This window comes from Talpa occidentalis, unplaced genomic scaffold (assembly GCF_014898055.3).
Source record: "Talpa occidentalis isolate TD23 unplaced genomic scaffold, MPIMG_talOcc4v2.1 talOcc4.5, whole genome shotgun sequence".
NCBI lineage: Eukaryota > Metazoa > Chordata > Mammalia > Eulipotyphla > Talpidae > Talpa > Talpa occidentalis.
The window spans coordinates 96,727,538-96,748,899 of record NW_023604861.1 but is presented as its reverse complement, the minus strand read 5'-3'; the positions used below and the strand labels follow the sequence as shown (position 1 = coordinate 96,748,899).

General features: G+C 44.6%; 2 protein-coding genes across 2 annotated transcripts in view; both read left to right on the top strand.

The window, feature by feature from the left end:
- Positions 1 to 1,842: 1,842 nt before the first annotated feature.
- CHCHD5 (coiled-coil-helix-coiled-coil-helix domain containing 5) lies at positions 1,843 to 6,446 on the top strand. The gene is made up of 4 exons (XM_037528882.2): positions 1,843 to 2,035; positions 2,959 to 3,099; positions 3,187 to 3,352; positions 6,110 to 6,446. Coding segments are annotated over exons 1-4 (333 nt in total). The 5' UTR covers positions 1,843 to 2,033; the 3' UTR covers positions 6,134 to 6,446.
- Positions 6,447 to 16,498: 10,052 nt separating this feature from the next.
- LOC119258617 (sodium-dependent phosphate transporter 1-like) overlaps positions 16,499 to 21,362 on the top strand; it is a 9,802-nt gene continuing 4,938 nt past the window's right edge. Inside the window, 1 exon segment of the mRNA XM_037526863.1 lies at positions 16,499 to 16,532. Within this exon segment, the coding sequence (XP_037382760.1) occupies positions 16,499 to 16,532 (34 nt within the window).

Here is a 21,362-nt window from a genome sequence, read left to right as displayed (position 1 = left end):
TAAAAGAACTCGGGTGCAGACAGAAGTATCAGGGGTGAGAGGACTCACCAGAAACAGAGTGGGGAGCAGAACAGGCAGATCTTCTGAAATACACTGCTCAGGGGAGCAGTGGGTGAGACGGGAGAGGTCTGCTGTGCCATGTGGTTAGCTCCCTGGCTGGAGATGGAACTCATGCCGCAGTGGCTAGTGATAGTTTAACAGTGCTGAGACTTTAACCCCTGAGCTACCAGGGAGGCTCATAATAATGTATTTTTGAAATGTGCCAAAACAGTACACTTCAAATGTTCTCATCACACACAAAAAATGATAAAAGGTGAAGTGATGGTTCTATTACTCAGCTTGCATATGTATTTCACAATATATTATATAGCAAAATATCACATGATCTACATAAAACATATATAACTTTTTTGGGTCATGCTTCAATAAAACTGGAGGGGGGAGGTTAAAAAAACAGCAACAAACACTCTGACACCTACTCCTGACTTACCTCTTCCCATGAAACTTCCAGACAATCTGATCTCCTGTCCCACTCCTTTCACCATACCTTCCTCTCTTTCCAATTAATTTGCAAACCTAAAGTCAAACAACTTATATCTTCCTCCCCTCTCAATGACGCCCAATTCTTGTGCTATTCTCAGCTAAGCATTAAGAAGAAAGCAATCATTAAGACAATCTGAAGGAGGCATAGGGCAGGTTCTCTCTACAGGAGAGAAATCGAGATTCAGGCCACATTTGAAACTAAAGAGCCCTCTGTCCTTGAAGGCTGTTCTTTCCCCCTCTTGTCCCACCACTCACCTGGAAGTTTTTGCAGAAAAGAAGAACACAAGGGTCTTGAGGTGCAAAACTTTGGCACAGTACCCATTGCTCCAAACCTCCTACTGTCATGTGAAGCAGGTTCAATGGTCAGTGGGCAATTGTTAGGTGTTAACTGCCAACCAGACGTCCCCTTGCGGCCTCCTGTAACAGTTCTGACTTACCCAAAACTCACATAACACTCTGATCTATGTGAAGGATGTCACTGTCATCACCCCATTTTACAGGGATGGGCACATTAAGACTCCACGAAGTTATCACTTGTTCACAAATAGCTCTTGTACCTCTTTAAAGTGTTACGATTAATTAAATGTTATTTTCATTTGCGCTGGTGTCTGGAAAGACTACATATTAGAAGGCAGGTCTGATGCTCAATTCTCTAATCAAGGGACATCGATGCTTAGTCCCACAGATGAGGAAACGCACCCCAGGTCTATCCTCACTCTGAAGATAAAGAGGAAGCTACATAGCCACGCCAGGAGGAATTACAAAGAAAAATAACTTGTCCATGCTCACAAGGTGTCAGGATTAAATTCACGTCCACCCTGCTTTCAGAATTGAGGCTAAGGGGCAGGGGGTAATATTTGGGTAACATGGGCTAAGCAAATGGGCGTGCCTCGCCAGCAGGTCTGTCCCGCTCCCCAAGCGCCCGAGAACCAGAGCCCGGAGAGGGCGGTGGGCGCATGCGCAAGGGAGATGGCGGCCACGTGATTTCTCATCCGCTTCCCAGCAGCCGGCCGCAATGGCGCCTACTCAAGCCGCGGGGTGGGAGGAAGCAGCAGGTTGTGGTCCGCTGCAGCGGCAACCGCTCGCCACCAGCACCAGTAGAGTGGTTACACGCACGTGTGGCCGTGGCTCAGCGCCTCAGTTCGGACGCACAGTGCTCAGGCTGATGTAACGCTGCACCTCCCCATCTTACTTCCGTGGCTACTGGGCGCCGCCATGGCAAGTCGGAACTAGAAAGGGATGAAGCAACCTCGCCGGGGGTGGGGGGGGGGCCGGAAGTGGCTAGTCTGGGCGTGGCCTTTAGAGGCCGAAGCCGGAAGGAGACACAGGGCGCCGCCATGACGATTTGGGTCTATAGGGAATCGGGCTGCTAGTCCGCTCTGTGACCGGAAAAAACGAGGCTGGGAGGGTGGGCCTGGGCGCCGCCATGACAACCTGAAACCGGAAAAGGCGGCCCGCTCCTCCCTCACTGATCCCACACCGCCACCAAGATGTGAGTAGCTGGAGAGTTGAACCCGCACCCCTTTTTTCGCTCAGTGGCCTGAATCTAGCCCAGAATTGCGGGAAAGATTAGCGTCCCTATTACTTAAAGATTCTGTCCTTAGGATTCAGCGCCATCCCTCACAAGTCCCACCCCTTCGCGTGTCCAGTCCCCGCCTCTTCCTCGTGGTAATTGACTTTAAGGTTAAATCTCAACATCTAAGTTTCGTCTTTCAGGACCCCGAATCCAGTCCCTCTCCCTACAACCCAAAAATTTCAGACTTGTTTCAGGACCTTTAGGACTCATAGACCCGTCCTTAGCCATTCCCCCTGGCGCATCTAGCCTGATCTTTTGAACTTCCAGATCTGCCCAGAGTACTGCATACCTCACTTATAGGATCCACACAGACTTTTTCTTACACTTCTCTGGATTACCAGATCTACCTTAGAATCTCAGCCAAGGCTTCCAAGGCCTTAGGAAACTTCCAGTACCCCTGTTCTCAGTCTTATTTCAAGACTGGCCAAAGACCCTTCTCCAGAAATTCACCTCTTTATTTCTAAACCTTACTTTTAGGACTTCCAGACCCACTTTAAAATTGTGGGTTCTGTCCCTATAACTTTAGATCTTACTCCTAAAGCCCAGAGCCTTCTCTGCATGGTTCCCAGACCTATTGCAGGATGCTTGGACTCAAAGATCTTTCTTCCAGCACTCCCCCAACATCTGCTTTAGAATAATTAGATATTTTCTAGGTTCTCCACTATCTCCCAAGAAGCTCCCAACCTATTGCACACCCCATGGCTCATGACACTTCTACATTTATCCGAGGATGCTTCACACTCCCAGATCTGCCCGAGGCTCTAGACCCACCCGACTTAAATCAGAACTCCCGGGTTGCTTGCTGCCTGGAATTATCCTTAGCCTACTCTGTCCCATAGGCAAGCAGCCCTGGAGATAACTGCCCGCTACTGTGGTCGGGAGTTGGAGCAATATGGCCAGTGTGTGGCAGCCAAACCTGAGTCATGGCAGCGGGATTGCCACCACCTCAAAATGAGTATTGCTCGATGTACATCCTCCCAGTGAGTGGGCAAGTATGGGAACAGTGTGTTGGGAGGCGGGGGGCAGTGGCATGGAAGTCTGAGGCGTGAAATGCTCTACCCCCACAGCCCAATCATCCGTCAGATTCGCCAGGCCTGTGCTGAACCTTTTGAGGCCTTTGAGGAGTGTCTTCGACAGAACGAGGCAGCAGTGGGCAACTGTGCAGAGCATGTGCGTCGCTTCCTGCAGTGTGCTGAGCAAGTGCAACTGCCACCCTCAGCCTCGAATGTGGAAGTAAGTGAGGGGGGGCTCACTTTTTCATATCACTCCTTCATCTGTCTAGTTGCTCAGAGTAAAGACAAGGAGTCATCCTCAGCCCCACACAGCTACCCTTTCCATCCAGAATCCAGATTGTGATCACCTCCTGCCCTTCCACAATTTCTGCTTTAGTTCAGCCATCACCCCACCCTTCTACTTCCAGGTTACCTGCTCCAATCTTCTACCTAGTCTCCCTGAATATGTTCTTGTCTTGGGTCTATTCAGTGGCCAGAATGAGCATTTAACAACTAAAAACTGGTCACATATTACACCTTTGCTTAAAACTCATCAGTAGCTTCCCATTCATGCTGAGAAAATCCCTGCTGGATTCACTGTGTTCTTCTCCAGGCTAACTTCACCCACCTTCATATCTACTCTCTTCCCTTCTTCACTGTGTGCTTGGCTGTACTGGCAGACAGAATGAGGATGAAACAAGAAAATCTTGCTCTTTTAAATGTGTACAAGACATAAACTAATACCTATTTATGTATCTGGTATTAAAATTTCACAGATGGGTAAAATATTTTTAAAATATTTTGGGGCCTCCCTGGTGGTGCAAGAGGTTAAGCACAGCACTGTGAAGCTATCCATAGCCTCTGGAACATGAGTTCGATTCCCTAGCCAGCCAGGGAGCTACCCACATGGTGCAACAGACCTCTCCTGTCTTGTCCACTGCTCCCCTCAGCAGTGTATTTTCAGTAAGTCTGCCTGTTCTGCTCCCCACTCTGTCTCTGGTGAATCCTCTCACTCCCGCCCCTCACCTCTGGCGTGTTCCTCAGTTCTTTTTTTTTTTAAAAAAAAAAAAGATTTATTTATGCATACAAGAACCGGGGTACAGGCCAGAGGTGTGGAGGATGAGAGGATAGCTTCCTGCAGTGCGCCGCTTCCTACAGTGTGCTGACAGTGGCTGAGGATAGCTTCATAGGTTGCGCCTTAACCCCTTGTACCACCAGGGAGGCCGTGTACCCCAGTTCTTATATGCATAAATAAATAAATCTTTATAAATATATATATTTTAAAGGGCTACTCGGGGCACAAATGAAAAAATGCTTGAGAAACACTGATTTAGACGTTTACTACCTCCCCACTGAACTGTGAATTCCAAAGTCAAAAGTCACACCTTTCACCAGCCCCCTCTAAACACGCTGGAATTTGCCCCTGTCTGTGTCCCTGGAACCCCATCTTTAACTGCATCCAAAAGAATAGCCTTCTCTTGGAACCTCTGTGCCCCCTCTCACCCCTGCAGCCCATTCTCTGTGATGCTCCCAGAGTGATTCTCAGTGGAATTTGAACATTTTCTGTTTTACTTAAAAACTTTTTCATGACTTCTCACTTCTACCAGTTCCATTCTAAACTCCAGCACAGAGCACCCTACAGGAGTGGCCCCTGTGCCTCTGGCCCTACTTCCCCTGCTTTCTACTTCAAGTTTTGTGTTCCAGCCTTAGTGAATGGTACTCAGGGATATATCTCCTGCTGCTAAGTGTTTATCCAGATCATTCCTTCTATCTGTATTACCCCTCCTGATCTATTGGGCTAATCCTGATTCAGTTTAGATGTTTTCTCACTAAGAAAATGTCCCTTGATGACCTATCCCTGTCCCTGGGCACCCAAGGTACCTGAGCTCACTCCACCATGGTTTTCACCTTACTGCCTTGTACCTGCTTCCCTTGCATTGCCTGCTTCAGAGGAGTTCTTGGCTAAAGACTGGGGAGTTTCCCTTCTACCTGGTCTGTAGTCATTGGTTGTTTCTTGAGGCAGGGATACGTGAAAGACTCAGACCCCAAAAGCAGTTATCAGAGGGAAGGACTTCTGATTCTTTTCAGGAAACATTCAGTAACGATTGCATGCTGTTCATGCTCTTTCTTAGTCATGTATTGGTGATTTTTCTTTGAAGTTATTTTGGCATCTGAACAGTAAAGACCCTACCTTCCCATATGCTCCTTCCCTCACTGAACAAGCAGCCAGCCTTTCCCTGGTCCTCCTGTGACCATCTCTGAACCCCAAATGTGCTCTCCTCTGCCAGTCAAAGGAATTTTTACAAGTGGATATTAGGTCACATCTCTAACCTTAAAAACCTTGTTGGGGCTGCTCATTGTGTTCAGTGTAATTAACGCAACGCCCAACTCCTTCTCACTATCCTTTTCCTCTCTGGTGATGGCATTCTAGTACAGCTTTTCCTCCCCAGTTTGGGGCAGTGAGATTCAGACCACCTCCATTTGCTAGTCTACAAAGTAGCAAACACACAAACAGTCTCATTTCATAAAACATGATGGAAAGACTTTATAGAACATCTACATTAATGTAGCTTACAATTTAAAGTGTTACTTGTACTTCCTCTTGCAGTTCACCTCTGTTCTTTATCCTGATTTAATTTGTTTTTGTTTTTGCTAGAATTTATCAGCAGTTAACTTATTTTTGTTCATTGGCTGTCTGTCCCTCTTTAGAGGCAGAGTTGTATCTCCCACATCTTTTGATGGGTCCCCATTACCTGGAACAATCCTGGGCACATGGCAGGTGCTCAGTACATAAAGCAAATGGTCCTTCCCTCCTCCCAGTGACATTTCACTGCATCCCACATGTTTAGATGGTAGGTGACCAAGGTCTTTACCTGACTCCCTACAGACTGAATTCTACAAGTGCAGCCTCTGCTGTGTCTATGTGATCTCCCCAGCAGTGGTTCCAGGAGTGGGCACAGAAAATGTGCTAGTAGATGTTGATGTGTTTCCTTCACAGCCGCAGCCACTTCCTGCCTCCTGAGGATCCTTTGGGTCACAGGAAAAATGGACATGAGTGACAGACCACTTGATGCCTTTACCCTGAAGAGTGGCCAGATGAAGTCCTGAGTGCTGTGGACATGGGCCTGGCATCCCTGAACATCAGGACCCACAGTAAATAAAGACTCTGTGTACCAAGTCTTGATTCTAGCCTTTGGCACCTGAGTTGCAGGGGAAAGGCCCTCTGTACCCTAACTCTACCTAGCATACCAAGGAAGGGGGCAAAATATTCCATCTGTTCAACATGGTTAAGAAATTTAATTGTTGGGCCTCCCCGGTGGCGCAGCGGTTGAGCGCTGGGTTGCGAAGCTGCCCACAGCCTCTGCGGCGCCGGTTCGATCCCCGGCTGCTCCCCGGCCACCGGAGGAGGGTCCCACATGGCGCGCAGACCTCTCCTGCCGCCGCTGCTCCCCTCAGCAGTGTACTTCGGTCCTTCTGCCTGCTCTGCTCTCTGCTCTGGCTCTGGTGAATTCTCTCACCCTCCTGCGCTTCTGACTGTACCCAGTGCATGTATAAACAAAAACAAAGAAAGAAAGAAAGAAAACATGCCTCTATAAAAAAAAAAAAAAAAAAGAAATTTAATTGTTAAATTTAATTTAACAATTGTTACATTTCACCAACTATATTCTGTCTCCTACATCTACTTGGGAAAGGCTCTTTCTCCCACTCTGGCATTTACTAAGAATTATTTTGAGTGTTTTTTTGAGTCTTGAGCCTTCAAGTACTAGAAATAACACAACTCTGTTGCTTCTGAGTTCAGAACCAATTGAGTGATAGACATGGGTATTGGGCAATGAAGATAAAAAATACTGGTTTAATTTCTGAAAATAGCTGTATTGAAAGATGTGATTTAGAGTCTGCTGCACTGGATTTCTGGCTCAGTTTGTATTCCAGAATCCAGTGCTGACAATTTGAGTGCAGATGGTATATTTGGAACTTGATTCTAGAAACACTTGAAGGGGAGTAGAGGGTTAAGACAGAGAGGGAAATAAAAGGTGCATTACCCAGTCAGTCATCATGGCTGGGGCTCTGTCCCTCTGGGAACTTTTGGGAGACCGCAGAGAACTTAACTCAGTTATCCTATCCAAGAGGCAAACCCATCTGTCATAGAGGGCTATTTTCATGGGCATTGATTGTCATATCTGCCTGCCATGTGTGTGTCTGCATGTGCTACTGCCATCAGAAGAGATCCCTGTGAAGAACGTAATGGAATCAAGTAAGCAGGCTTCAGTACACAGAAGAGTGCAGATTGGATCTGGGCTGATACCAACAGTGGCTGCTGCAACTTCTTAGTGTCTTCAAGATTACAGGCTCTGTGGGTATAGCTGTTCGGTCATTGGAACTCCATCAGGGGCAGGTCCTATAGGCCAGGAGGCAGACAGGCACATTTACTGAAAAGAGGTCCCATTGCTGAGCCGAGCTGAGCTGAGCAGAGCATGCAAGGACCTGCACCCAGATTCACCAGCTAGACAAGTCACTCCTCTCTGGAAGTGACTACAAACCTCTGGGAATTGGAAATCTGTCCAGTGTTGACCAGACTGGCTATTTGAAACCCAAGGTTTGTGACCTGGCTTGGAGAAGTGAGCCAGGCTCTCTCCTAGGGATTTCATCTCTAAGACAAAGGAAGTTGTGAATTGGCTTTTAGGAGCCCCGCAAAACATGTGTAATCAGAATTGCGGGAACCATCAGACAGCGTGTAACCAAACAGGAGAAAACCCCACGTAGCAGAGAGAGGATTATGATCAGTTCTCTGTGCCTGAAAGGGCTGCTTGGATCTGGTGGCTTTATGTTCTTGACTCCAGTTTCTCTGAACTGTGGATGTATAATCAGATTTCTGAGTCTTCAGCTAACCCCACTTAAGTAAGCTTGAGTGGGCTTCTGCTCCAAATAGCTAAAGGAAGTGTGACTATAACAGCCAAAATGGAAATTGGGGCTTCACTTTAGAACATCTTCTGTAAGTGGTCTCTCTCAGTAGTCTAGACCAGCTTCCTTGCATTATGGTCTCCGGTCCAAGGGAGCGAAAATGGAAACCTCAAAGTTAACACCTTTACTCATTCTATTGGTCAAAGCAAGTCATGAGGTCAACCCAGATGACGTGCTGGTGGGGAGGAGTGGGGAGTCCCCTCTCTTGATGACATTTAACTGCAAAAATTTTTTGTGCCCATATTTAAGCTACCGTGAAAATGTCATTGTTTCTATTTTATTATGTGTCAGTTTGGGTAAGTTACATTTTTCTAGGAATTTCTCACATGATCTGAATTTTCAAATTGCCACAAATTTGTTCAGAATATCCTCCTTGTCTCTTTTCAATAGTGAAAACCTTTAAGTTCTATTTTCTTAGCTAATTTCAATTCTATTATACAGTGTTATTAACTATAATGACCCTCACAATCTTTTAAGTCTATAGAATCTAGTGAAAACCCCTTTTTCATTTCTTACCTTGGTTATTTGTACCCCCTTCCTTTTTTTCATGATCAGCCTTGATGTGGATTTATCAATCGTATTTTTTCACAGAATCTACTTCTCACTCTCTCAGTGTGCTCTATTTTGTATTTTTAATTCAATTCTATATTATTTCCTTTATTTGGATTTAATTTTCTGCTTTTTGAAAGTGAAATCTTAGCTTACTCATTTTCAGCCTTTTTTTCTTTTCTAATATATGCACCTAAATTTCCCACCAAGCATGGCTTTGTATTGTGTTTTTCTAATTGATCCTAGATTATTTAGAAGTTTAGAATTATATTAATTTCTAAACATGGGGATTTTTCTAATTATCTTGGGTAATTGCAGTTGGGTTAGGAAGATGTTTTATATGATTTCACTCTTTTGAAAGATGTTGAAAATGCCTTGGCATATGGTCAGTTTTTGTTAATGTGCCATATGTGATTGATTCATAACCCTTGGTTCATGATGCATTATCTGAGGTTGGTGTCCCCTGGAAACAGACTTTGAGACCAGGGCTTGGGAAATGATCTCAGAAATTATTGGTAGAGCAATGGGAAGTGAGACAGGAAAGGGACAGCAGCACATTAAGGGTGCATTATCAAGCAAGTCGGCACAGTGGGCAACAGGTTAATTCTCTGGGGAACTCTGGGCAGCTGTGTGGAATATATATTCTTTCTACTGGAGGAGTGAGGGTATTTAAACACTAACCTTGTAACTCATTTGGCTCCGGAATACTTAAGGGGACAGAGTTTTAATTCTATGCCATTCCTGCTGACTGCACACAGGCAGAGTAGTCTTTGGGGGGAGAAACTTTCCAACAGAGAAAGCTGCCTCAGTTGCTGCTGCCCACTGGGTTCACTTCAGTGGTAGTCGCCCTATGGCCACTCACTTCAATGGCCAACATCTGTTGCCACAGCTGCCATTGTGGCAGCCCATCATGGCTGCCTTAGCAGTAGCCACCATCACGTCAACCACATTTGCTGCCTGTTACAGCTGTCATTCATCTCTGCATTTTACCACAGCCACCATTGCTGGAAGTATTGTGATAACAAGAGTGTTTTCAAAATGCCTGATCACATGCACAATGACTATATTTAACCAAGGAGGCCAACTAGAATTAGTGAGCATGGAAGATGGGGAACTACTGGGAATAGTGGGGGAAGGGACAGGTGGCAGTGTTGGGGATGTGTGCAAATATTGAAGTGGTTGAGTGAGCTGATGACACTGAGAATTCTGAGGCGGCAGAATGTGCCAATCAATGCCAGATGAGAAGGTGGGCTCTGTTAACCAAAAGGCAGTTTTTGAGGTTCTCATTTCACCTTTGATGGCTAAACAGAATTTATGATTGCCATTGAACATACTGACTTTGTTGATAATTACTATAGTAATGATAGTTCAGTTGGCCCTTAGCCTTCTGTAAACAATCTACTTCATGACATTGAAAATTTTCAGGCAGACTGTGCATAAATAGAAGTCAGATTTTCTAACAATAATCTTGAAAAGAAAGCAAACTGACTTCTGCCATAATGTGTGCTATTCAAAAGAGTTCTAACACCAAACCACAGGGCCCATTAAATCAGAATGTCTTGGGTTTAGACCCAGTATAGGTATTTTTTTTTAATATCAATTTTTAAATCTGTCTTACTCATTAGGCAGCCAAGCTTACTCATTAGGCACCACTGGCCTGGTGGAATATCTCAATTTTGGTTGACTGGTTTTTTATAATATTGCTTAGAAATAAAATTCTGAAAATTAATGAACCTACTCTGAGGGCCTTGATGATACAGTTTTCAGAGTCTGGGAGCCTATGAGTGTCACAACAGTAGTATTTTTAACCCCGTGAATACTTACCAATGAGATGGTGAAATATGAAACAGGATCACATCCATAAAATTTAATCACTTCCTTCTTCTCTGATGGACCAGAAATTATAGGATGCTTGGTGTATCAGTTCAATTGCTGACAAAAAGAGTATTTCTCTGAAAGGTATTAAGAAGCAGCTAAAAATGCCAAGCAGCAAATATGGATAAGTTTGTGCAGTGAGGGGCTCTGCCCTCCAGAGGCTCCCAAGGGCAGAGGCTGGACACTGCCAATGAGCTGCTCTGGCTGCAAAGCTTGGGTGGATAATCCAAGACAAATCTCATACCTCCCAGGAGAAGTCACTGAAGCTTACCATTGTGACTGTGATGCAGCAGTGTGTGATGCCAGGGACGAGGAAGGGGGAAATGCGGATCAAAAAATTGAAGAAATAGCATCCTCCAAATAATCTACCCTGCCGGGCCTCCCTGGTGGCACAAGGGATTAAGACACAACCTATGAAGCTGTACACAGCCACTGCAGCATGAGTTCGATCTGGCCAGCCAGGGAGCAACCCACATGGAGCAGCAGACCTCTCCTGACTCTCCCGTGTGTGTTCTCCTCGCAGCAGTGTATTTCAGTCGATCTGCCTATTCTGTTCCCTACTCGGTCTCTGGTGAATCCTCTCACCCCCACACCTCTGGCCTGTATCCCAGTTCTTGTATGCATAAATAAATAAATCTTTAAAAAAAGAAAAGAAAACAAACAAACAAACACTCTACCCTGCCAAGTGCCTCAGGAAACCAGGCCCAGGGAAGCTTGATTTCCTTAAGATACATAAATGCAAGACTTACAATGCCACAAATTAAAATGGATATGAATAAAAAATAGCAATGATATTATTTCTTTATGTCTCATGATACAATAAAATAGTTTTGCTTTTTCTGTTTCCATTCCCAGTAACAATTCTCTAAACTTCCTGAGTCTTTAGGGACCCTCTTTTCTCTATGTAGTGGTAAGAATAAAAATCCTAATTGTCCCACATTCAATACTTCTGTTAAAAGGATATTTAGCTTGATGTTGTCACTTTGGACTGACACCAGGAATTGGCGTGATGGGAACTTAGAAGCATAGAGCTGTGCATCAAAGTGAATTTTATATAATAAAAGCAGTAAAGTAAAAAGAAGAAAAAAAAGTAAAATAAAAAAAACTCATTAAATTCTTATGGATATTTGAGGCAATGGAAAATTTACAAGCCTCAATATAACAAGTAAGTGAATCACATGTCTTTTTATCAATGTTATACACAAAATGTACGGGACACTATAAACATGTCTTTTTATTTTCTTTGGCAAGAAGCTTATAGACTGAATAGGATTTGCCAAAATTTACTTTGTACTGTCTGCCAAATATGCAGATAAATAAGCAAAGTCTAGTTTGTAGTTGGATAAGTGATCAATGGTCTTTTATGTTTTCTGCAGTTTCATTAAGACTACAGAGAAATTAAGATGACTTGATATTCTCTTTTTGAAATCCAAGTACCTAAGAGTCAGGGAGAATGTTTGTTGTTGCTGCCGTGGATAACTAGCAAGCATGATCCTTGGTGAGAGCTGCCAGAATCAGCTTTGCACTGTATAGACCAACACATGTGTTAGAATTTTCTCCTTTTGTCCCCCTACAGGGCATTTTCGTTGCAGTGTCTGAATCAGAAAATACAATTTTACTTTGCTTTATAGAACAGTCAAGGGAATGATAGGCTAATAAGTGCTTGCGTGTGTGGTGTGCGCAGCTTTTTCAAAGGCCACTCTTCAACTAGCATTGGTGTCTTTGGAGAGACAAAGGAAAAAAAAAACCCAAACTTCACTTTTGACAGATTTAGAAGTACTTGCCTGTCTCATCCTGAAACTCAAATTCATTCTCCAATGTGTGCTTTAAAATATTCTTTTGCACTAGGCACAATTCCAAGTCTTTCTGCCTATTTAGAAATGTGCAGCAAGAAAGTTTTGATTATTTCCTTATTCCAGTCATATGTCCTCCCATTTGTCATTAATGACCATTAGTCTGTGTTTTCAGTGATGCCTGGTCATGGGGCATTGATACTGTAATCATTCTCATTTCATTACTTGAACTCCTAGAAAACATGGTTGCAATATCCACAGTGTTAAATTTAAACTAGCACTGTCAGGCCTCCCTGGTGGTGCAAGGGATTAAGTCTCAGCACTATGAAGCTGTTGCCAGCTACTGCAGCATGAGCTTGATCCCCTGCCAGGGAGCTAAGCCACATGGCATAGCAGACCTCTCCTGTCTGGCCTGCTGCTCCCCTCGGCAGTGTATTTCAGTCGATCTGCCTGTTCTGCTCCCTACTCTGTCTCTGGCGAATCCTCTCACCCCCCACACCTCTGGCCTGTACCTCAGCTCTTGTATGCATAAATAAATAAAATAAATCTTAAAAAAAAACTAGCACTGTCTTAATACAAAGCACAACAGTTAGTCCTCAGTCAAAGGCAGACTGTTACCACACAACTATAATATACACAGATTGCACTTTTAAGTCACATTCAGAACGATGCAGTAATGGATGATGCATTATTGTGTGTCATAAATTATATATTGGGGAAATGACAACAGCCACTATGAAAGGTAGTTATCTTCTGAAATTTAATCTCCACTGAGACTTTTTTTCCAGAATCCAGATTTGCGTCTCAGTTACGTACCCAGCATCTCTATTGATCTCTGGAAACCTCAGTCTTACATCTTCAGAGCTGAACTCCTGCTGCTAAAGCTGCTCCAGGTGCCTCCCTGGTGGCCTAAGGGTTAAGTCTCAGCGCCATCACTGTGACAGCCTGAGTTCTGTCTGGCCAGGGAGCAACCCACATGGCGCAGCAGACCTCTCCTGTCTCCCTGCTGCTCCCCTCAGCAGTGTATTTCAGTCAGTCTGCCTGTTCTGATCCCCACTCTGTCTCTGGTGAATCCTCTCACCTCCCACCCCCACACCTCTGGCCTACATCCCAGTTCTTGTGTGCATAAATAAATAAATAAATAAAAGCCAATCTTAACAAAAATAATAAATAAATAAAGCTGCTCCAGCCTCAGCTTTATCTGTTCTTCAGTTTGTTCAGATCCAGACTTTGGGGCCTTCTTGACCCCTCTTCTCTCACACTCAGTCCATTTCACTAGGAAATCCTGTTGGCTACATCTTCAAAATACCTCCATAGTCCAACTACCTCCCTGTTAATCACTCCCAGCATGTGCCACCATCATTCAAACCTGGGTTTCTGCAGCAGCCTCCTCCTCCCTGTTCTTCCAGTTTCTACTTTGCTTCCATCTGAGTGTTCTCAGTACAATAGCCAGAGGGATTCTTTTCAAGAAGTCAGAATATATGTCATTTATCTGTCTAAAATTGCAGGCACACATCATCTCAGAGCAAAGCACAAGTCCTTACAGTAGCATCCAAAGCCCTGTGCATTCTAGGCACCTTTTTTATTGCTTCTCTAACCTTATTTCCTCCCTCCTTCCCAGTTAGGTGGCCTCCTTTCAGCTCTTGGAACACTCCAGGCTTGGCCCTGCCTCAGGGTATTTGCATGATTATTCTGCTGGGAACTTTCTCCCAGATAAAGTGACTGTCACCTCTAAATCCTTCTCTAAAGTCACCTTCTAGTCATCCGATGATATACCAACATACCTCAGACACCTATCCCATGCCCAGCACATCTGATAACCTGCTCTCTCCTCCTTATCATCTCTTCACATACCATTTGAAGCACTTATTTACTAGGTTTATTGTTTATTGTCTCCCCGCTCTCCCCAGAAAGGGATTCTATGAGACAGGAATCTTTGTCTCCTTTGTTCACTGATATACCCAAGGCAACTAGAATAGTGTGGCACATAGTCAGGGTTCAGTAAATATTTTAGAATGATCAAAGGAGGAAGTCACCATTCTGTGTTCAGGTCACAACCTAAGAGTATGGTTGTAGTTGTGGTGGTGAGGTACAAGGGCAACAAATGGTGGTAGAGTGGTGGACTGAGGTCTAGAGATCTAGTGGTCTGTAGTTGTCTTCTCTCACCTTCTGCCCTAAATGACTCTACCTAAATGATTGAAGTTGCATCGTTGTCTCGGGAAGAAGGTTTTTGTTAAAATATATATATTTATTTATTTATTTATTTATACAAGAACCAGGGTACAGGCCAGATGCATGGGAGTGTGAGAGGACACACCAGAGTCAGAGCAGGGAACAGAACAGGCAGACTGATGAAATACACTGCTGAGGGGAGAAGCGGGAGCGACAAGAGAGGTCTGCCGTACCATGTGGGACCCTCGCTGGCCAGTTGGGATTGAACTGGCGCTGCAGAGGCTGCGGACAGCTTCACAGCACAGCACTCTACAGCCTGCACCACCATGGGAGGCCCTGGGGAAGACGGTTTATAGGAAATACAAGTACATATCCCCTGCATCAGGAGACCTACCACTGCACAGTGTGAGGGGATGTGCACGTTTGGCATCCAGTACAGAAGGTGCACTGTTGGAGAGATGGAAGGGTGGGGGTGCAGAGCAAGGATTACTGGCTTGAGCCTGAGACTCTCAATATAGAATAGCTGAAGCCTGAGTCAGTGAGGAAAAAAAGAATGAATCACCTGTTTCTTCATAGAAGAGGCTACTACTCAAAGCAGACGCTGGGATATTTAAAACACTTGCCTCTCTCCCATCCCTCCACCCCCCGCTGAATCCAAAACAACAAATGAACACTTGCATAAACCAGAGTTTAAACACATTAATAACAGGAGCAAATACCCCAGGATAAAACTCTGTGCTAGAAAAAAGCAGATGTATTTTTGTCAAAGAGCATCTTTGGACTCTGTTTGTTTGTTTGTTTAAAAGAATTATTCCTTTATTGTAAGATTTTTACTTATTTATTTTTTTAAATTTATATTGTGTAGAAAAACTGGGTGTAGACTAGAGGTCAGGGTAGTGAAAGGATTCCACCAGAGACAAAGTGGGGAACAGAACAGGCAAATCCACTGAAATACATAGCTAAGGGGAGCAGTGGGCAAAACAGGAGAGGTCTGCTGCACCATGTGGGTAGCTCCCTGGCCAGGGATGGAACTCAGGCCAATGAGGTGGGCCTTTGCATTAGGCGGCACTGAGACTTAACCCCTTAGGCCACCAGGGAGGTCCTTGACTATGTTTTTAAAGCCTTCTGAACCATGACTTGAAGCCAACAGAGTAGAATGTGAACAGTCCATAAAAAGAGAAAATGTAGATAGAAAAAAATGTAAATAGGGCCTCCTTGGTGATGCAAGATAGCACTATCAAGCTATCTGCAGCCACTGCAGCACAAGTTCAATCCCTGGCCAGGGAGCTACCCACATGGCGCAGCAGACCTCTCCTGTCTCATGTGCTGCTCCTCTCAACAGTGTATTTCAGTCAATCTGCCTGTTCTGTTCCCTACTCTGTATCTGGTGAATCCTCTCACCCCCTGCATCTCTGGCCTGCACCCCCATTGTTGTATGCATAAATAAATAAAAATAAATCTTTTTAAAAAAGAAAAAATGTAAATATCATGAAACACAAAGCCCATGAACAAGACTCCATTAAAATAGGCTAAAGAGATATTGCCTGGACCACTCCCTAAAGCCACTGTTGGTTTAATTAGGGATACTTGAATAAGAACTGTATGTTAAATAAGAGTTTCCAGAAATGTTAAATGCTGTGGGTTTGATAATGGTAGTGACTTAATATAGAAGAATGGGGCTTCCTCTAGTGGCGCAGCGGTTGAGCACTGGGCTGCGAAGCTGCCCGCAGCCTCTGCAGCGCCGGTTCGATCCCCGGCCACCAGTGAGGGAGGGTCCCACATGGTGCAACAGATCTCTCCTGCCACCTGCTGCTCCCCTCAGCAGTGTACTTCAGTCCTTCTGCCTGTTCTGCAACCTGCTCTGGCTCTGGTGAATTCTCTCACCCTCCCACGCTCTGGTGAATTCTCTCACCCTCCCACGCTCTGGTGAATTCTCTCACCCTCCCACGCTTCTGACTGTACCCAGTGCTTGCATAAATAAATAAATAAATAAATAAATAAATTGTTAAAAAAAATAATAATAATAATATAGAAGAATGTCCCAGGAGATGCACATTGAAGTATCTAAAGGTAAAGTATCAGAATAAAATTTTCAAATAGTTGAGGAGGGAAAAAAGTATATACGTCTCAAATATATAGATATACTAATATCAATACTATTATTCACATATGTATAGTTAAAATGTACATATATAGATACTATGTATAAACATCTATCTTTCTACAGAAAACAAATATGGAAAAAGGTTAACATTTCATAAAGGAAGGTAAAGGGTATATGGTACTGTGCTTGCAACATTTTGTAGATTTGAAAATTTCTGAAATAAATGGTTGGGGAGAAATGAATATATAAAGTACAAAAAGTTCTGGAGAAGAACTTCTTGAATCTCCAGAAAGATTGCCTTTTCTAAAAAACAAAAAATTCTGAGATAGAATTTAATGATTTAAAGTATAATGTAATTGATTAACACTTAATTGGTTGAGTTCATTTCAATTCAGTAAGCTGAAAAACCATGCATGACATCTAATTCAAGTTTTTTTAAATCATGACTCTTTCTGCTTGGCTAAGTGCCACTCACATATCCATCTTTCCAAAAAGGAAAGAGATTTGGTAACGTTGTTGCTGCTCCAGTCTAAGCTCTGGCTTTGCACATGACTCGCCTTTTCTACATTTTAAAGCTGAAATGAGAATGACTCAGATGGTTGTTAGTCTTCTTGTCTGGTGAGGGACGGTTCTTCAGCCTTGTTGCCTTCATCTTCCTCCCTCACAATGTTCCCATTTCCTACATATACTATTGTTTACATAGACACAGAACCTTTAACTTACATCACATCATCTATGTGAGTCCTTCATGCTGACCGCTTTTAAATTCAGGCTTTTAAATTCCTTACAATTCATAACTGCAGTTTCCTGAACTATTACAGAGAAAGGCTGAGCACTCCCACTGCCCACCTGTGACTATCGGGATGCCTCTTTTCTTTTTTAAAGATTTATTATTTTTTTTTTATTTATACAAGTGCTGGGGTACAGGTCAGATGCGTGGGAGGTGTGAGGATTTACCAGAGACAGAGCAGGGACCAGAACAGGCAGACTGATGAAATACACTGCTGAGGGGAGCAGCAGACGAGACAGGAGAGGTCTGCTGCGCCATGTGGGATTCTCGCCGGCCAGCCAGGATAGAACCCGCGCTGCGGAGGCTGCGAACAACTTCACAGCGCGGCGCTCAACTGCCTGCGCCACCAGGGGAGGCCCAAGTGCCTCTTTTCATCAACTCTTTCCCTCTGCAGGGCAGCAGCTTTCTGGCTGCCCATGCCCTGTACCATGCCTGGGCTTCTCTTCACGGACATCCCTGTGTGGAGGCAGCTCTCCTCAAGGTCACCTGCCTGCAACAATGCAGGCCTCTCGTAGCAAAAGCTGTCCCTTTCCCTAATAAACCTGCTCTTTAAATATTTAGAGAGAGAGAGAGAGAGAGAGAGAGAGAGAGAAGGGCTAAGGTTTTGTTTTTTTCTTTTTTAAAAAAAAGATTTATTTATTTATGCATACAAGAGCTAGGGTACAGGCCAGAGGTGTGGAGGGTGAGAGGATTCACCAGAAACAGAGTGGGGAACAGAACAGGCAGATTGACTGAAATACTCTGCTAAGGGGAGCAGCGGGCAGGGCAGGAGAGATCTGCTGCGCCATGTGGGTTGCTCCCTGGTCGGCCGGGGATCGAACTCCTTCTGCAGTGGCTGCGGATAGCTTCATAGGTTGCGTCTTAACCCCCTGCGCCACCAGGGAGGCCCTGATCCTTATTTTTAAATAATTAAGCCATGTGACTTATTTTTCACTTGTTAATATACCATCTGTACCCCTAGTCTAGGATTTAATTTGGAAAGATTTGTTTTCTACTGGTAAGACTGTAGAAAATGTGTACTTAAGACTACTACTGGTAGAAACGAGTATTTCCAAACATTTCTATAGTGCAGATGTGAGGGCTTGTTAAAACTGGGATTTCTAGGCTCGTACCCTGGAATTTCTCATCTAGGAGGACTGGGGTGAAGCCAGAGAATTTGCATTTTGACAAGTTCCCAGATGCTGCTGATCCTGGCACTGCTGGTCCATGGACTACACTTTGAGAACAACTGATAAAGACTATTTTTATTACATTTAACTAAAGCCAGAAAAACATGCCCAAACTTTGACCCAGGATAAATGAAGATGAAGCTTTTTTTAAGCTTCCCCCACCTTACCCCCAGGGTTTGTCACAGAGCCACCTAGTTATGCAGTGCCAGCCCCCCAGCACAGGGAATGCATGAAGCCATAATTCACCAGAGACAGAGCCAGGGGCTCAGAGGCTGGTGAGAGAGCAGAGGGAAATGCCTGCAGGGCTATTCCCAGCTCACTTATCCTACTAAGTCTTTTCCGAGGCACATACAAGTCTAACTTATATAGTTGACTAATTTATCTCATTATCTATAGCAGGCACTTGAGAAACACTGACTGAGTAAATGACTATACATACAGATCCTTATGTTCATAAAATTCTTTTCTATAAGGATCCAAAGAAAAGGACAGTGCATGTTCTATACACAGGGAAAATGGGGGGTGGAGCGGGAATGAGCATAAGTTTAGCCCTTTGAATTTGTTCTACCAATTGTTAAAAACAAGAAAGCCCGTCCAAAATGGAGTCATTTGTGCTAAGCCCTACAGCACCACACCAAGATTTAGTTTAATTATAGCTCCCACTCTCCCAGAAAAGGAATCTTAAACCAGACCATCAGGAGTTGCCCCCTCGGCACTAGTGAGATAATCTGCCTGATAGACCCCTGCCTTTCTCTAAAGAATTGTGCCCTTGCCATAATCAGCCTGCTTTTTGTGCCTAGTATGACATCCTTATTCCTGCTTCCTTCTGCCCATAAAAGTCTTTCATTTTGCACAGCTCCTCATAGCTCCTTTCCATCTGCTAGATTGAATCAATTTTTTACTCAAAGTAAAATTTTAAGCATGCTTCAGTTTGGCACACATACCCTAAGTGTGGTTAGTTAGCTCACGGTGTGGGGGTCATCTGAGATTACTTGAGACAAGTTCAGTGTTTACATAACATCCTGCCACTTGGCTGTGAGCCTGAACGTAAGGCCCTACCTTAGCCACTCAGAGCCTGGCTCTGCCCAGTCTAACCCTGGGGGTGGGGGGTCCTAGATGCCCCTCCTGAAAACCTGAAGTTTCTAACCCTTTGTACAGACCCACAGTATTGACAAGTGTCAAGTAACAACAATTAATAAGAGAAAGAGGCATGCCTGTGGCTACTTTAGGAAGGTGAGATATCTCTAAGTCCAATGAGTTCAAGGTCAGATGAGAATCCAGGTATCTAAAAGGGAGACAAGAAGGAACTATTTAAAGAGAGAGAAAAGGGAGAAGCTATGAACTAGGTCTGCCATGATTTGTAAGCATCTCGGTAGGGGAGCGGGAGTAGGGTCCAGGAATTAGAAGATGCTTAGTAGCTACAGTTTGGAACTGAAGAACCAAGCAGGAGGACCTGTCTGATTCCCCCTGCTACAGAGGGGAATTCAGAAAGAGCCAACAAGCTGTAAGCACCCTCCTCAACAAAGCCAGGAGTAGCTTCTACCATAGGTAACTGCTGACCTAGTTAACTTGTTCAATAAATATGTATGAGACACTGTTGTGTCAACCTTAATGTCAGAAAAATCATTTTGATTAGACATAGGAGACTGAGACTGCTTACTAGAGACTTTTTGGAGGACCAATACCACAAGGAAGGTGCCATGCATTCCTGTTAATATGGAAGAAAAGCTGAAGGCTTTTTCCTTGCCTTTCTCACTTGACAGATGTATAGACACTAGGAGTGGATATCGCTCTCCTCTAGATTTTCTGTTGTCTCGCACCCCACAGCAGCTGCAGTGCTTGCCCAGCAGAGGGCAGTCTGGATGCAGGCAATCTCTTCCAGCCACCTGCTTAGGAAACTGGACAGATGGGTACCTAGCCCCCTCACTGCGCACTGAAGTTTGGGCATGATGCCCACGGCTGGCGGCCCAGCACTAGAGAAGCAGGATTCACAGGAGGCGGTAAAAGAGACTGTTTTGGATTCTCCCCTAAGCTGCGACGGTTCTGCCTGGCAGATGCTCAGCCCTGGCACCCTGCCACGCTCAGTCTCTAGAATCCTGGGATGAAGGATAATTTCCTTCTCATCCCAGTGCAGGCTACTTGCTCTGTTTCTACTCAGTATTTGGAATCTGATTTTCTAAGGTTCGGAATCTGAGAGGTCCAGAGCTGGAAAGGACTAGGGGGCTGCTAGCTCTGGCATTGCCATTTCAAATAACGTCAAAGGCAGGCAGGGAGCCTGAAGTTGTGAAGTCGACTAAGGGTGAGGTGGAAGGGCGGGACAGAGGCTTTGTTGACCTGGAAGACAAGTCGTGTGCATAGGCACTGAAATTCAACGTTTTTTCTAATTGTAAAGTAAAACACAGATATGGGCAGAGTTGGGGTGCTGGGTGCCAAGTCTCCCCCTTCACCTTAAAACGAAGAAATGAAGGTGCAGTGAGGGAAAGCTACTCACTCAAGATAGTCCCCAGTTCCGTCTCTCCCCAGAATCCTATCCCTTTGGTGTTGTTTGTGCCTTGGGGCCACAGTGTAAGTACTAAGTCACAATACCTGGGGATGACTCGGACCTTCAGATATGCCTACCCCAAGGCTGCTGAGTAGTCTGAGATTGCTTCATTTCCTTCCTTGGGCATCAATTCCGTTTGGAGAAAGCAGCCTCCCCCAGAACACAGTGAGTCACAGCCTCTGAGGTGACTTGTGGGTAGCTTGACACCAAGGCAGAACCTCCCCTCCCGCTGTTTTTTCCAATAAATACTTCCAGCTGTGGAGCTCCACTTCTTCCGGCCACCTCCCTGTGGCTG